The sequence below is a fragment of the Physella acuta genome, unplaced genomic scaffold (assembly GCF_028476545.2).
Source record: "Physella acuta isolate Inbredline_101_S28 unplaced genomic scaffold, ASM2847654v3 ptg000550l, whole genome shotgun sequence".
NCBI classification, from domain to species: Eukaryota; Metazoa; Mollusca; class Gastropoda; family Physidae; genus Physella; species Physella acuta.
Window position 1 is genome coordinate 387469 of NW_026732069.1, and position 19120 is coordinate 406588.

Consider the following 19120-nt stretch of genomic DNA (forward strand, 5'->3'; position numbering starts at 1 on the left):
TTCGAGAATAAAAGGAATTCATCTATATTCTAGATCTAGCTCTATCTAGATATAGAATCTATGCCAATAATGAGTTTCAATACTAAACTATTTCAAACCTTAATTATTTTATATAAATCTTTGATTGTTTAGTTATGGCTAATTTGGGATATAATATAAATTGAAATAATAGGGCCTATTCGCGTAATCGGAAGTGCCAAGCTAGATGTGATGATAGTGTAATAGCTACCATGCGGGTGGTTCGGGGTTCGAGGCGCATCATGTAAATGTAAAAAAAATCTTTTTTTTTTAGGTGTGAATGATAAAGTTGCCTATCTGGACTTGGCGGGACACGAGGCAGGTGAAGTAGAGTTCACTTGTTTCTATGTACTCGGCATAATTAAAGGATAGTGTTGTCAGACCTATGCTCAGTCGAAATCGGTGTTTTAAAAGACATTATAATTTTGCCTGAGGTGTGACGTCTTTTTAAATGTGGGGTCTGGTTTCTTGTGAGGATGTGTGACAGTGGGAAGTTAAAAAATAACGAGTAGTCTAGTTTGTTCTGAATTTGTTGTTGACTATGTGGTTGAAGACAGAAGACATCTGTGAAATCCAAGACTTCGCAATTGTTGTCTCCGTTGCAGTGTTTCTTCCAGATTTTTTTCTCCGGGGGCACTTAAAATTTTCGGGGGGGGGGGGCGGTAGACTTCCTTCGGGGGGTCGGACACTGTTAAAAGTATACATTTTCTATATAAATTATATAAATTTCATTTCGTTCGGGGGGGGGGGCGGTAGAAATTCTTCGGGGGGGCTTCACCCCCCCCCCCCCCCGAAGAGATGCCTGGAAGAAACTCTGGTCCGTTGGATTCCAGCTTGTTTCCTCTAGCTTGTTTTATTATAAAATCAACCAGTCGACGAAATACCCATTTCGTATTCTAATGTGCACAATACATGTTTCTGATTATTTGCTATTGTGTATCCTTTGTGTGACTTTATTCTGACAACCTTATAATCCAACTTTGTAACATAAGATAACATTACATAACAGAGAATGTTCCAAACACAGAACATAAAAGACTGGCGTAAACATTATAGCGCCTGCTACAAACTACATTTTATATATAAAAATGATTTACGCATCTTAAGGATAATTAAATTTGCGTCAACTACAGTTTTAGGAAACGAAAATCATACACAGTAATTACTAAAATTAATAAAAAAAAAACATCCACCCGTAAGTATTTGGTTGTTGGTTTTGAAATGTAATTGTGTAAAGGGACATTCAGCCACACAGGTCAGAAAGGGGGATGAGAGGATGAGGGTGGTAATCGATTGTTTTTATCCCAGGAGATCAATAACTGGCCTAATATAGAGGTCAAATTTTTTGTGTGATTCGTCATAGGAAGGGGATGAGAGTAGTGTCATTCATTGTTTTCTTTCAAAGGTCTTCATCGCGTTGGGCTGCAATAAATTTGTCTCTCTGCAATGTGTGTCAGCTATCTCAGTCGATAGGATTGATGTGCACTCTTCAGCTTCCTCGCCGCTTTTCAGATCAATGTTTTCTGTCATCTTATTGAGGTGTCCTCCAATCTCAACACACAATTATAAGATTTCTCTTATGTTGCATGTTAATTTGTGGGTATATCTCAGCTGTTTTGTGTGTGTGTCAAGTTTGTGTTTTGGAAAGTTGATAGTTTGTTAGCCTATTTAAGAACACCGGTCGATATAACAGCTTTAAGAGAGTGCAGCTCTTACATATTTTGATTTTTATGTAGGTGCTTTCTTATTCCGGTTTAAATACCATGTTCAAATTTTTTTTTAATTATGCTCTTTCCATAGTACTGTAAATACAATTATAACAATTAAACATTTCATGTAATTCTAATTTTAAAGATTAACATGGTCGTATCATCAACGTTCCTATTTTTCTTACAGTGCGACAATACATTGTGTTTTCACCACGCATAATTTCTATTGAATATTTAATTTTTACTGGCCAATGACTTACCCCCCCCCCCCCACCCGCGCGGTCAATAACATCCCTCCCCCACACACACCGACATTTCCCCTCCAACATTACCCCAACCCTAAATACAAACCCCAACAACTAACCTAAACACAACAAAATCCTAACCCCAACTAACCTACAACTAACCCTAAATCTATCCCTAACCCTACGCCTAACCATAGCTTTAACACTAACCCTTATCGAACTCTTCACATATTATCCCTAAATTATCCCTAGCTGGGCGGGTGTAATTGACGAGGGAGGAAGAATAAGTGCTCCTTGTGTAATGTCGAGGGAATGTCCGGGCGTAATATAGAGAAGGGGGGGGGGGGGGGTGGGAATGTCCTGCTCAAGTTTTCCACACTTCAAATTTTACTAATAAGAAAAATACGATTCGCCCAAATTGGAAGGACAGAAGTGAAAGAAAAAATTGGCTAGTCCTTCTTCCCCCCCCCCCCCCCCCCCTCAGCTCACCCCAAAGAAAAAAATTAATTGATCAAAAACGTAATTTTTACATTGTATCTTCATCTTCATTATAAAAGCCAACTCCCTATAATCACGGTTTTAATGTGTAATTATTAAAACGAACACAGTAGATAAATTTATAAAACGGTATTAATTACCAGCACAAATTATTTTTAACCGCTTCTTTTCTAGTGTCAGTTTACTACTTTTTGTCCGCACATAGATTTCGCCAAGAATTATTTCAACGATTTTTTTCCCGCGATTGTTTATCAATCAACTTAGGCGAAATGTGGAAGGTGTTAACTGTACATCGGCACGAATAGCCCCCAATGACCGTAATAAAAGTATTCGATTTTTTTTCAAGTTTAAAAACCATTTCCGCATGTCGTTGAGTGTGGAAATATTGTTAGGCGACACTCAACGACATTATGAGGCAGGATGCGTAGTTAAAGATTTATTCAGATGAGCAGATCAATATGGTAGATGGCGTTGATGTACAATTGTTTGATACAGGTTTGTGGATTGTGTCATACGCTGATTTCTTTACTGTCGTCTGCGTGAAACATTGCTATAACATTATCCGACACTTGCATTCAGAGTTTCTTTCGAACTTTTTCCTCCGGGGGGGGGGGGGGGGCCGGACTAAATTTTCCGGGGTCGGGGGTGAACCCTGCTAAAAGTATATATTTTCTATATAAATTCCATTTCTTTCGAGGGAGGAGGATAGACTTTTTTCGGGGTGGGGGGGGGGGGGAGGCGGAGCACTCCTCGAAGATGTTTAGTGGTACTTGGATATACGAGTGTTCTATCTGGGTAGGTTTTTAGCGCAATTTCCATTCTGGAGAATTGCGTTTATTAACCCGTCATTTCTGGATGTATGAATGTATGAATGGATGGATGGATGGATGTGTGTCCGCAGCTTTAAGTCGTATCTCCTCCTCAACGAAGCAATATCGATGACTAGCTCCAAAAGCAATTATGTTAAGCAAGTTACGAGGATGAACATAGGCCATAAAAATTCCGGGTTTCTTTCATGGCTTTCCCGGAAAAGCCAATAAACCTCGAAAAAAAAAGCAGTTTTTGGCCCATATCTCGGCAACCAGACCACTTAGCGACTTGAAACATGTACCAATCGATTTCTGCCATAATTTAGAACAATATTGCCGAAGAAAGTTTTCAAAAATATCCTTTCGTTCGGTCACAAAATTATTTTTGAATTAATTAAAATTTGGACCGAATTAGTAGGCATTTTTTCCAACCACACCACACGCGTCATCACGTTCAATAGCTGCGCCATCACGTTCAATGGCTGCGTCATCACGTTCAGTAGCTAGGCGCGCAATGGTTTTTAGTCATGTAACTCTATTGTAAATAAAACATGTAAAATACTGAAAAAAAATTAATAAAAAACGTTTTAATAACTAACCAATGGTTTTACTAACCCTGCTTTTGATTTACGCTACGACAGAGCTATTTTTAGATAACATAAGGAAATTGCGCTTAAATGTCACTAGACTTTTTAATTAACTTGTTTATATACGACTAGTCGGGCGAGCGATATTTTAACTTTGAAATGCAAGAAAAAGTTAGATGCATGTACAGACATGCAAAGGAAAGTGAAGAAAGCGTGACGGCAAAGACCGGTGTTGAAGTAATAGGCGAAAATAACAAACTATACATTAGTATATAAGTTTTTCTTCTTGGTTCTTAATGTTGAAGTAATAGGCGAAAATAACAAACTATACATTAGTATATAAGTTTTTCTTCTTGGTTCTTAATTGGAATATGAAAGGAAATAGCCACCAACACAATTAAAACAACTGTCAATAGGAAAAATTCCTTTGCGTTTGGTGTTTTCTCTCCTAGATGGGTTGCTGTCCCCAGATTTCTAGCCTCAACTACATGGGGGGGGGGGTCTGAACTCTGAGACCCAAGATTCTGTTTAAATAAGGCCATTTTTATTTTATTAATTAAGCTTAATCGGTTGTTTCATTTGTTAATTTTAAAACGGTCAATGTGAAAAAAGGCCTAAATGCCTACAATTGCTACTGTTATTGAATAAATTGAAATTGAAATTTTCTTTTTTTTTCAGAAGCGATATCTACCATGTCCAACATTGCAAGACACCATCACCATCACCACCACTACCAATACCACTATCAACACCACTGCAACCACCAACATCACTACCATCACCACCACCAACTCCACCAACACCAACGCCACCACCAACTCCACCACCACCAACTCTACCACCAACACCACCGCCACTGCCACTGCCACCTACACATACAACATAACCTCACCACTAATTCAGCCGATATAACAAACACCACAAAACAAATATAACAACACAACAAACGCACCTAAGACAACCAATAGAAATAACACACCATGTGCTTTATTTAACATCCATTTGTTACAAATCTTGTCACTTCACAGATTTAACAGTTGCTGCAATAAAAAAGTCTAACAAAAAAAATGAATATTCCAAGCTGTATTCACTGTTCAAAAAAAGTTTTCCATAGTAAAAAGCGTTGTTCGCTAGAAAAGAAAATCCCCCCTCTACCTTGTAAATATATAATTTAAACACAAATAGTGGCTTACGATAATCTGCAATGTCATATAAGAAGTGATTCATTGCTATACATTAAAATAAATTATTGGTTGGGGGGATTCTATATCAAATATTCTATAAAAGCTTGCAATTATAAAAAAAATTATTTTAGAAAATTATTACACTTTTAAAATTTGACCTGTATTAAAAAAACAAATTTTGTGTTTTTTTGAAAAAGCATGCGCTAAAAATGAACTCAAGAAACAGTGCTGCTACCACTTGATACTTAAATATAATTGTTCATTGGATCCTAACTCATCAACATGTGGGGAGGGGGGATTCTAGGCAATGAGCTGTAGACATACTACATAAATTTATAACTTAAAACTTACGCCACGTTTGATATATTGAAATAAGTAGAAGGGTAGTTTTTAGGGATTTATTTATTTATTTTAATTCGTTACCTGTCGTATACATTATTTCTAAAATATAAATTTTATAGCTTTTAACGTGACATTTATTAAAAAAAGGCTCTTCTATGTAAAATAATTTATTATTATCTATTACAGGTAACTTACAATGTTCTTTTAGACTTTATTTCACGTTTTCACTTTTTTTTTATTTTTACGAAAACTTCGAAATTAAAATCACTAGGCTCTGGAACAAGACTGAAACTATCCATACGTATGAGTTATAACGCTAACTATTCTTTTAAGTTAAAAAGGTTTTTTATGCTTACACCAAGATTAACACAATTTTAGTTCTAAAGAAAAACTATTTATAAATACAGATGCATTAAACAAACAGTCGAATAATTTCTTTTTAATTACAAAAGTGGTTTCTGGTTTTTAAGTTCTTCACCATACATAATATAAAAACACTAATAGGTATAAAATAAAAGGTGTTTAACTTTGTGTTGAGTTAAAATAGTTTGGCCTCTTCGACCCACGGTAAACACCGACAAATTGATGACGCTCAGGGGCAAGCACTCGGTATAAATCACGACCAAATATTTTCGCAGTTATCATTCCTATTGCTGACTGATCAAATCTGCAAATATGAGATTCAAAATGATAAACTAACGATATATGTATATATATATATATATATATATATATATATATATATAGTATATATATATATATATATATATATATATATAGATATAGATATAGATATAGATATAGATATAGATATAGATATAGATATAGATATAGATATAGATATAGATATAGATATAGATATAGATATAGATATAGATATAGATATAGATATAGATATAGATATAGATATAGATATAGATATAGATATAGATATAGATATAGATATAGATATAGATATAGATATAGATATAGATATAGATATAGATATAGATATAGATATAGATATAGATATAGATATAGATATAGATATAGATATAGATATAGATATAGATATAGATATAGATATAGATATAGATATAGATATAGATATAGATATAGATATAGATATAGATATAGATATAGATATAGATATAGATATAGATATAGATATAGATATAGATATAGATATAGATATAGATATAGATATAGATATAGATATAGATATAGATATAGATATAGATATAGATATAGATATAGATATAGATATAGATATAGATATAGATATAGATATAGATATAGATATAGATATAGATATAGATATAGATATAGATATAGATATAGATATAGATATAGATATAGATATAGATATAGATATAGATATAGATATAGATATAGATATAGATATAGATATAGATATAGATATAGATATAGATATAGATATAGATATAGATATAGATATAGATATAGATATAGATATAGATATAGATATAGATATAGATATAGATATAGATATAGATATAGATATAGATATAGATATAGATATAGATATAGATATAGATATAGATATAGATATAGATATAGATATAGATATAGATATAGATATAGATATAGATATAGATATAGATATAGATATAGATATAGATATAGATATAGATATAGATATAGATATAGATATAGATATAGATATAGATATAGATATAGATATAGATATAGATATAGATATAGATATAGATATAGATATAGATATAGATATAGATATAGATATAGATATAGATATAGATATAGATATAGATATAGATATAGATATAGATATAGATATAGATATAGATATAGATATAGATATAGATATAGATATAGATATAGATATAGATATAGATATAGATATAGATATAGATATAGATATAGATATAGATATAGATATAGATATAGATATAGATATAGATATAGATATAGATATAGATATAGATATAGATATAGATATAGATATAGATATAGATATAGATATAGATATAGATATAGATATAGATATAGATATAGATATAGATATAGATATAGATATAGATATAGATATAGATATAGATATAGATATAGATATAGATATAGATATAGATATAGATATAGATATAGATATAGATATAGATATAGATATAGATATAGATATAGATATAGATATAGATATAGATATAGATATAGATATAGATATAGATATAGATATAGATATAGATATAGATATAGATATAGATATAGATATAGATATAGATATAGATATAGATATAGATATAGATATAGATATAGATATAGATATAGATATAGATATAGATATAGATATAGATATAGATATAGATATAGATATAGATATAGATATAGATATAGATATAGATATAGATATAGATATAGATATAGATATAGATATAGATATAGATATAGATATAGATATAGATATAGATATAGATATAGATATAGATATAGATATAGATATAGATATAGATATAGATATAGATATAGATATAGATATAGATATAGATATAGATATAGATATAGATATAGATATAGATATAGATATAGATATAGATATAGATATAGATATAGATATAGATATAGATATAGATATAGATATAGATATAGATATAGATATAGATATAGATATAGATATAGATATAGATATAGATATAGATATAGATATAGATATAGATATAGATATAGATATAGATATAGATATAGATATAGATATAGATATAGATATAGATATAGATATAGATATAGATATAGATATAGATATAGATATAGATATAGATATAGATATAGATATAGATATAGATATAGATATAGATATAGATATAGATATAGATATAGATATAGATATAGATATAGATATAGATATAGATATAGATATAGATATAGATATAGATATAGATATAGATATAGATATAGATATAGATATAGATATAGATATAGATATAGATATAGATATAGATATAGATATAGATATAGATATAGATATAGATATAGATATAGATATAGATATAGATATAGATATAGATATAGATATAGATATAGATATAGATATAGATATAGATATAGATATAGATATAGATATAGATATAGATATAGATATAGATATAGATATAGATATAGATATAGATATAGATATAGATATAGATATAGATATAGATATAGATATAGATATAGATATAGATATAGATATAGATATAGATATAGATATAGATATAGATATAGATATAGATATAGATATAGATATAGATATAGATATAGATATAGATATAGATATAGATATAGATATAGATATAGATATAGATATAGATATAGATATAGATATAGATATAGATATAGATATAGATATAGATATAGATATAGATATAGATATAGATATAGATATAGATATAGATATAGATATAGATATAGATATAGATATAGATATAGATATAGATATAGATATAGATATAGATATAGATATAGATATAGATATAGATATAGATATAGATATAGATATAGATATAGATATAGATATAGATATCGATATAGATATATTTACTATTTGCTAATATACTGATGAAGACTAAATATGTAAATATACAAATAGTGAAATACCTCGAGCGAGAAAGAGAGTCGTGTAGATATATATATATATATATCAATATTTATTGACAGCATGTACTTCATTATTAACCAAACCCTACATCACGACTTAAAACAAGGCTTTAAATAAATGGCATTTAATTGAACATTTAAGCCGGAAACATGACGTCAACTGACCTATGACATCTGTGGTCCTTGTGCTCACCGTGACACCAGATGACCTTGAAGGGGTTGACCGGACACACGCACTCCGGCTCGATGGCACACCTGGCCCACGGTTCCAGAATAGCCCGGATGTTAAAGACGTCCTTCCTGTACATGGAGAGGCCTCCGGGTAACTCTGGGAATATGTTGAAGGCACAAGGCTCCTCACCAAAGTAGTCGAAGGTCTAATCATTAAACAAAAATCATTTTAAGAATTGTAGTATATTGATATATATTCTAAATATTTAAACTTTATATCGTTTAAGCTTACAGACGTATATAAATTTATTAAGTTATTAAATTATATTCAAAGAGCAGGGTTTTTTATATTGACGTTTTTTGTTTATATTTATCTGATGTCACCGTCTTGGAAGGCGCAACACAGAGTGTCTGTCACTCGTCGCCACTCCCCCCACCCCCTTGCGTGTCATGTGTCTAATTTGCGTCTATATATTTTTCAGAGTTCTAGCGTGTTTATAACAAAAGTATAGTTTCTTGGCATTATCTGTTCTCAACTCTGATCTGAAATCTAACCCTAACCCAATACCAAACCTTAATGTCCATCCCAGGCACTTAACCGGACCATAATCCTATCATCAAACCTTGCAGTACTACCTTCAGTAAATCAGTCCGGTATAATAGTGTGTAGTCAATATAAGTATATACAACTGTCCGGTAGAGGGCTAGGATGCTAACTCGAACGTCTCAAGTTTGAATCCGGGTCAAAGTCAGTAGAACGTCCTTGAGTCCTCCCTGCTCTCATATTAGGGAAAGTAAAGGCTGATCATAGTGCTGACCCAATATCCTTTCATATGTTGAGCTCAAGAAACATATGAACACTACTTCAACTGCCCAATTGATCGCTAGGTCTAAAGAGTACTATTTTTACAATGTAAGTGTAAGCGAGTAGCCCACCTAACCTCACCTGTATCAGGGTATGCAGGGGTATCCTAGCCATGCCATCTGACCGGAAGTATTGGATGCCAATGTCCCACGCCCTGTCCAGAACCTGTTGGATGCGGTCAGACCATCTGACGGAAGTGTCTTGGTAAACAAGAAGTTTTCTTGCCTTTTCTATAGCAGCCTGACATGAAGAGACACACATGAATACGGTAATTTATTTAGTTTTTTATTTATAGTAATACGTATTAGCACCTCTAGGAAGAAGAAAGCAAAGAAGACCAAGGGAGACGTGGAGGAAGACGCCGGGGAAGCAGCTGGCAGAGCTGACATGGGGGACTGCCGGGAAATTTGTCAGAGACCGACAGAAGTGGGGGGAGTTTTCTATAGCGGCCCCATATGTCTTGGGTTAAAAAGCAAGAAGGTAATAATGTTGATATTAGCAAAAGTTGGCTGAAAAATACAAGGATACGTATTTTACGATCTCGAATAAGCAGCATAGAAGTAAGCATTAAAATCGTGTTTTTAAAAAGTGTGAGTGTGAATGGGGGTGGGGCTGACATACATCAAAAATATCATTGGTAGAAAGACCTGTTGTTGTGACTTCATTTCAAGGACTTAAGCTTCGGTCCCTTGGTTTGTAGTCGTGATCTCTAACACTCGACCACTCTACCCCACTCACTGTACAGCCATTTACAATATAATGTTCTCTAATGTCGAGATTTACCTGAGTGACAATCTAGTATTGTAACCTACCCGTATCAGCAGAGGTTTCCAAGCGTAACAAAAATTTTCCTTGACGTGCGCTGGAAAATGTTCAAAGGGAAAAGTCACAACTTGACACCGGCAGTGTTTTTCTGTCTGGGTGAAAAAATAATCACCTGATCAACATATATAGAACAGCCGTGTGCCAATCTTTCAAAACAAAACACACGTGATCAACATAAATAGAAAAGTCGTGTGTCAATCTTACACAACAAAACACACGTGATCAACATTCATAGAATAGTCATGTATTAATCTTACCAACAAAAAAAAACCTCATGTCATCAACCGACTTAATTTGTATCAGTTTTTCAAAAACAAAAAGGTATGACATAGGGGGTGTGGTGTGGTAGTGTATATATATTTCTATATTTCTTTTTTTCTATTTGGTTAGGGAAGGGGGCGGTGGACGTGCACCTCTGTGGGATGATATACCCACTTGTTTTATTTTATATTTATATTTTCTCTGTATGAAAACTAGACGAAACTACTCTCAATACACAATTTCAGAGATGGCGAGGTCTAGCGGTAGAACGATAGACTGCTAACCCGAAAGTCTCGAGTTTGAATCTGAATTCAGGTCACCCAGCTCAAATCACATTAAAGAAAATAAATGCGGCTAGGCATTGTGCTGACCACAGTATCTTTTAAAATGCCGAAGTAATTGAAACGTCGTCTTCCCTGTGTGTCATGGCCATTAACAGGAAAAAGACTTCAGTATCTGCTTTACTCCAAGTAAATTGGTTCTATTCTATATAATAGTTTCGCTGTCTTTGTATCTATCTGTGTATCTATGTATGTATCTGACAAGAACGCTCTAGAGAAAACACAAGCAACTTAAAAAACTTTCACAGTAAGACGGAAACAAAAAATGACGTCACATTTAGCATGTAGTAAAAAATAATCTCAAGCTGGAGAGTGCACACAGTAATATTACGTCATTGACTCTCGAGTAAACATTGAATAAAAAGGCAATTTTGTCTAATCTAAATGGTTTGCGTGAAGAGTTTCTTTCATACAATTCTTCGGGTCGGGGCTAAGCCCCACCCCCGCGTAAGAGCGTTTGCCCCCCCCCCTCCCCAACTCAAAAGAAATTTCTTCATCGATACTCCATAATAAAATTACCGCCTAATTCATGTGTCTAATCTAAAAAGTGGTTTGCGTGCAGAGTTTCTTTCATTCAATTCTTCGGGTAGAGGCTAAGCGCGACACCAGTGTTTCTTTCAGACTTTTTCCTCCCCGGAGGGAGGAGCTTTTTCTAATCAAAAAATTGTTAAGCGTGCACACTTTTTTTTATGCATCTCTTCCGGTAGGGGCGAAGCCCCACCCAGGTTTTTCCTTTAGTTTGTATGATCTACAAATGCGACCAGTGTTTTTTTTCAGACTTTTTACTCCCCGGAGAGGGGTGGGGGTACTGGAAATTTTCAGGGGCGGGGGTAGAATTTTATGGGAGGGGGCGGACACTGGAAAAAGTATATAATTATATTTCGTTGAATGGGACGGTAGACATGTTTCCTCAACGGGCCATTTTTCTCGAATAATAATAGTTATCTATTTTATTGAATATCTAATGGCGTTGCGCAGTTTCTAAAACATATTTTGTCAAACTAATATTTAATGAAATGGTAAAAAACAGAGTTGTGGTGGATTTGAACCTTGACTCCTACGTACGCACAAAGCCCTATTGACTCACCATGATTCTCTGCTCCTCTGTTAAACCAATGTCGAAGAGAACAACGGTGAAATTGTTGACACGAGGATACACCGTCTTGTGCAGGCTATAGAACATGTCCTGCATCTCGTCGTAGTGATTGGAGGAGCTGGCGGACACGAAGATGACGTCACTTTCAGGGATGGCCTGGCCCATGGAGAGGATCAGACGACGCTGGTGTTCGGACAGCGTCAGGTTTGGTGACGTCAGAATGTCCAGCAAACGGGCCTCGGGGTCAGGGTCCAAAGGTCGTGTACAGTTAGATATACAAGCATCTTTGGATAGCATTATATAAACATACATACACACATACAACTTAACCAAACGCAACTTAACCAAAAACTCTACTTAACTCTACTTCACCTGCCCTTTGTCCCGCCAAGTCTCAGACATGTTTGTATTTTTAAAAAAAAAAAGATTCCGGCCGAGCAATGCTCTGATCACACTATCCCTTCATATGCTGAGAACATAGAAACAGGTGAACTCTACTTCACCTGCCCTGTATCACTCTAAGTTCTAATAGGCAAAGGCAACTTTATCATTCACAACAACAACAAAAATTAAAAAGAAAATTAAAACTGACATATCTCGAACCAGTGCCGCCCGCATGGTAACCTAATGTGCTAACCTCTTAGCAATCTAGGCTCGTGCTCTGAATAATGTAATAACTCATATATTTTACTTTTAGTCTGCGTAAGAATCTACGCGAATCGACCCTAGAATTAGATCTAGAATTATTTCAAATTAAATTTTATCTTAAATTAGCCAATTTTATATCTAAACAAACAAAGATTTAAAGTAAAATATTAAGGCCTGAAATAGTTTAGATAGAGCTAGATCTAGAATTTAAAGTCTATACTTTTGCAAAATTAGCAATTTAGAAGCCGCGTATTAATCTTAAGTTACGCAAATAGGCCCTAGATCGAGCATTTCCAAATTATCATATTCTATTGCTAAACAAAGATTTATATAAAATAATAAAGGTCTAAAATAGTTTAGTATACAGAAACTGATTATTATCTAAATCTTGATAGAATTATCTATATTCTAGTTCTACGACTGAGCTAGATCTAGAATTTACGTTTATAATTTTGCAAAATTAGCGGTATAGAAGCCGCGTATGAATCTTAAGTTACGCAAATAGGCCCTGGATCGAGCATTTCCAAATTAGCATATTCCATAGCTAAACAAAGAATTATATAAAATAATAATGGTCTAAAATAGTTTAGTATATAGAAACTCATTATTATCTAGATTTAAATCTAGATAGGGATAGAATTATCTATATTCAAGATCTATGACTGGTTTGCTTAAGTCTAGTTTGTTTTTTGCTTTTTTTGGATTGTTTTTTAACTAATAAATCTTTGGTTTGACCTAGATTCTAGATCTAGATCTATAAATAACTTTCTTGGACAGATTGTAGATCTAGAGAAATTTATTGTAAAACTAAATAAAAAAGACAGTTGAAAATTGATATAAGTGTTGGAACGTAATACAAAACAGCAAACGGATGTATCATTAAAGCTATAGCCGACAGAATATTAGCTTTAGAACGCGTTAAACGTTGGAATGGGCCACAAAGTCTATGATGGAAGCCGCCATTTTATTGTACTAAAAAGTAAACAAATCATGTGACGTCACTATTAAGCCATTGTTTGAAAAAATTAAAACTAATGTGGTTAATCTACCAATGAATAAATCAATAAATTAATTAAGTTCTTTAAAAAAAATGTGTGATTAACAGTCTGTCTGAAAACAAAATCTGTTCTCTATCTACATACTATTTTACAGCTCTCCACATAGCGCAGATCCTCTACAGTAGTCAATCAGACAAACAAAAAAATAAATAATCAAACATGTAAACAGAGGCGTAGCGAGGGGGGGGGGGGGGTGCGGACCGCACCGGGTGATACCATTTATGGGGGTGACACCGAGGCAAAAAATAGCAAAATATATAGAGAAAAACTTGAGGGGGGGTGCAAATCGAAAGTTTGGGGGGGGGGATACAAATCAAAAATTTGAAAGTTTGTCCCCGGGATGGTCGCTAAGCCTCTGGGGGGGGTGACACCATTAAGTGCCGCACCGGTCGAAACCCGACCTCGCTACGCCACTGCATGTAAACAAACTTGAGTTTTAGTAGCATATAGATAGATATATACTTTTAACAGTGTCCGCCCCCCCCCCCCAAAGAAAGTCTACCGGCCCCCCCCCCCCCCCCAAAAAAAATAATTTCAAGTGCCCCCCCCCCCCGGAGAAAAAAGTCTGGAAGAAATACTGTAAGGGTTATATATAAATAATAACATAGTTGAGTCAAAATAGTTCACAAGCTTTGAAAAAAAAAATGTCTTGTGTGTACTTTCTGTTTCGTTGCTGCAGACCGCTGAAAACAAACGTAGAGGCGCGTCGGTATCCCGTATGATCATGTGATGAAGCCGTCCAATCAAATCCCTGATCGTCGAATCATACAGCATCCAGTTGACCACTGTTAAGTAAAAACAGACTGGTTAGGTTTTTAAGTATATCGCTGAGTTCACCCAGCTCTGATTAGTACCTGACTCAAGGTATGGAAAGTAACATCGGCAAGACATAGTACTCCCTACATTATCTCTTGTTAGGCCCGGGTCACACAAACAGACGAACTATATTTCAGCTACCCAATGGAAAATCAGGCAGGAAATGTTAACTTAAATGTGTTTTTATTTTATGACTCTGGTTAGTGTTTTAATACTCTGATTTCTGAACTATCGAAATACTCGTATTTATCACGAACTAACATTTATAAAGAACTAAGAGGAATGACAAAAATATGCTAGGAGCTATACGCTAGTAGCTATCTCTTTTGGTCTGGAATTTTTTCCCCGTTTCATTGGAATCTTTTTTTACTCAGTTTTTCAGTACTGATGCCACAAAAGGACGCATATTATTTTACCCGTTGATTTAAAACCCACTCAGTTCGATAAAAATTGATCGTAATTGAATTTCCTACACACTAATTTTAATTTTAAGAAATTGTGTATTGAAGAAACTCATTTGTTTACTTAGTTTTGTATAAGAATAAAATGGTTGATTTTTCTGGAAAAAAATGCACTTCTATCTGGAAACTTAATTGTAAAAGTAATTTTCATGAATTCTTACTTATAGAAAACTAAATTGGCTCCATTGCTCTACAAAAAATCATGGATTGGATCAGTAGTATCATATTTTTTTAAATCTTAGTTATTTTACAACGTGACAAGTAAATGTTTAGAAGCGGCGCGGAATGGCGTACCGCCGGTACAAAAACAGGCTGGCAGCTATTACAAGATACATATTTTTACGCTTTGTCCAACGAGGACCAGGTTCAACGTGTTCCTAATTCATCCCAGAATTCGACTTTACATATCAGCTTAACACATCTAATATCTCCACTTCTTACCATGTTTAACCTCCCCTAAACGAAGAAAGCGTGTTTTCAAAAATTATGTCAAGTTTTATGAACTGATTTCTTTCTTTTAAAGTATAATCATGAAGATGTTCTAATTACCTTTTGAAGAAAAGCGATGCCGGGTAAGCCTTACTGATAGAACCTGAAACTGTAGCACCCCACAAAAGACTAGAACAGTAGTAACAACTGCAATGACAGCTGGAAATATTTTTTTAAATTAATTATCGAACAATAGTAAAATTTTAAATTGTAAATATTGAACAACAGTAAAATTTAATTTTAAATATCGAACAATTATAAAATTTAATTTTAAATATATAAAGTGTATATATATATATATATATATATATATATATATATATATATATATATATAAATATATATATATATATATATAAAATATCGTATTCAGAGTAGGCCTACAGGAGAAAATGTTGTAAGCGTGCAAAAAGAAAAATTGAGAATTCGATCTTTCTTCTTCTTATTATTATTTCTTAACATTAGTGTTGGAATGGATCCCCTCCAACACAAGTATACGTGTCAACTGGTTATGCGCCATTCAGGCCATTGACTCCGATTTCAGCCTGCTTTTCCTTTTGGATTTCACTTCCACAGCCTTTGTCCAGCCAAGAACAAACTACAAGGCAGCAGTTGTTTGATTTTGGAGTAGTCTCTCCTAGAATTCGATCAATTTCTGTTATATAGCTACATGAATCCGGAAAAAAAAACATGGATACTCTTTTGTCCCAAGTCTGTCGTCAGTGCGCTCACGATAACTTGAGTTAAATGTAAAATGTACACATTTTCATCAATACAATTTGGATCCTATTCGTCTGTTTATTTCAACTTTTCGAGCGATTTTTGATAACCGGAAGTTACACTAACTATATTTCCGGTTTGCGAAAAACTTTAACTACAGTACCGTTTCAGCTTGGTGGGCGACATTTTACATATCTGTATGAGATCGTATTCGAAGGCTTCTTTTAACTTTTTAATCGAGTTCCGGTACACGGAAATAGTATTTTACTCTACTTCCATATGCTCAACAACTTGAAAATCACTTCAGTTTGGTGGATGAGATTTCATGTACGAGATGCTACATTTAGATATTTCTAGTTTTGCATTACCTGTAACTGAAAAAGATTCGTGACCCTATTTTTAACAAAGTAAAAAGGTTTTTTTTTTCAAAAACTAGCCAACCTGTTCTCTAGTGCTATTTCACTAGAAGTGCCATTCATACCATTACGTTTTACAAAAATACCAGAAAGTTATGGAAAGATAGCTTATTCCCGCTTTAAAAAACTTATTTACATATTTAAACAAAATATATTCGGTCGTTAATTAAATTATTTAACAAAAATTACATGTTTATTAATTGAAATAATTATTTTTTATGTTCATTAATTTAAGCGCTCAATTTTAAAACATAACTTTCGGTAAAAACACAATCGAAATGCGGCTTTTAAAATGTACTTCAGATAATTAAAATTTCATGAAAAAATTATGTTTAAAAAAGTCAATCCAACTTACATTTCTTGGAAAAACATTTACAAAACATGTTTAATGTACTTCCGAATATCCTATACTTATTAATTAATGCAACATCACAAAATTCCGTTTCATAATAGATGTATTATACAACACACATGTATAGCACTATAGCATATCGTGTTACATCAATGCTTTCCGGCTTCAGGAAATAAATAAACGCATTTATTGTTAATGTTGCCTTGTAGCAGAAAAGGCATAAGGTATCGTTATTTATTTTTTTAAATTCTAAACAGTTTTGTCACATTTGATAAGCTGGTTATCTACGTTGTCTGTTAATATGTAAAACAACTTCAAACTACAAAGAAAACGGTGTTGCAATTTTAAAGAACAGCCAAAAACGCGACTGCTTTGCTACAAACGTAAAAAAACTGTTATCAGATTTCAACATTGATTTTTGGCTTATTTAAATTTAATAATAGTAGATATATGGAGATAAAAAATCGCACACTTTGTTTGATTAATCAATTTATAAACTAGGGGAAAAAAGATTTATAAATGCATAAATAAGAAGAATAAAATATTGACGATGTGTAGATATTGAAAAAGAATGAAGGCAGATTAAATGTATGAAGAATGTGACTGGAGTAGATATCGTGTATGGGGTAGTTGTATGACTGCATAGATACATCAATGGGATAGGAAATAAATCCAGTAAAATCTTAATATAATAGAAGGTATACATCGTTAATATAACGGAAGTTAGACTATTTATATAATAGATTGCAGACATGATTTATATAACAGAAAGCAGACATCGTAATATAACAGAAGGCAGACATCGTTAATATAACAGAAGACAAACAACGTTAATATAACACAAAGCAGACGCCGTAATATAAATGTAGGCAGAAATATTTAATATAACAAAGGTACACATTATTAACTGACGGTATTGATTGTTGATAAAAAAAATTAATATTGTTAAAATACACTTAAGGACATGAGCAACATGAAAGAAATAAAAATATTGCGCTTTCATATTTAGAGATTGATATATTTGATAACGTAAATGTGGTCTGTTTTATGTGACTCATTATACGAAGGAGGTTGGGTTGTTTTCTTTTTTTTGGAGGGGTGAGGGGGGGGGGGGGGGGGTTGTATGGTCGGCACCAAGTTCGACTTGTCTTCATTCACAACGTGACTCAGTTCATGAACATTCAGAAACGTTCTCGACTCCGCGTCAGTACGACTGGCGTCACGATAATTTCTTGTTTAATCATAGGTGTTGAGTACCTGCATTACAGTTCTATAGTTGAACAATAGTCTTGAGCAATACGCTGTTCATTGTGCATTGACAAAAAAGAACTTACTAGCTCTCCTCGAGAATGGAACCCACATGGAAAATGGAAGGTTGGCAGGCTAAGTAAATCTCGGAGAAGAGCTATAGAAAGTGTAGCAAGGCGTGTAGGAGTTACATGGGCCAAGCTTAATACAGGCAGCCACACTCGAGTGCCATTAAAAGTTTGAAAACCTTTCCTACACGTGGGGCCTCACACGGGTTAAGTCAACTTTTCTTCATGTACACAGTGTTAGGATCCTCACAGGATTAAGTCAACTACTTTTTATGTCACTATGTTAGCAGCCTCACAGGATTAAG

General features: G+C 33.4%; 1 protein-coding gene across 2 annotated transcripts; it reads right to left on the minus strand.

Annotated features, from left to right (window-relative positions):
• Positions 1–4845: 4845 nt before the first annotated feature.
• On the minus strand, positions 4846–17850 carry LOC131946302 (uncharacterized). Of its 2 annotated transcripts, none has more exons than XM_059306994.1 (8): positions 17503–17850; positions 16072–16170; positions 14905–15030; positions 12531–12823; positions 10829–10933; positions 10098–10256; positions 9146–9357; positions 4846–6059 (listed from the first exon to the last, which is right to left on the minus strand). In XM_059306994.1, exons 1-8 carry the CDS (start codon positions 17528–17530, stop codon positions 5915–5917), a joined length of 1167 nt encoding a protein of 388 aa, XP_059162977.1. In that variant the 5' UTR covers positions 17531–17850; the 3' UTR covers positions 4846–5914. The 2 variants fall into 2 exon arrangements, with proteins under 2 accessions (XP_059162977.1, XP_059162978.1); XM_059306995.1 differs by having other exon boundaries at positions 5916–6059; positions 9174–9357.
• Positions 17851–19120: the final 1270 nt, after the last annotated feature.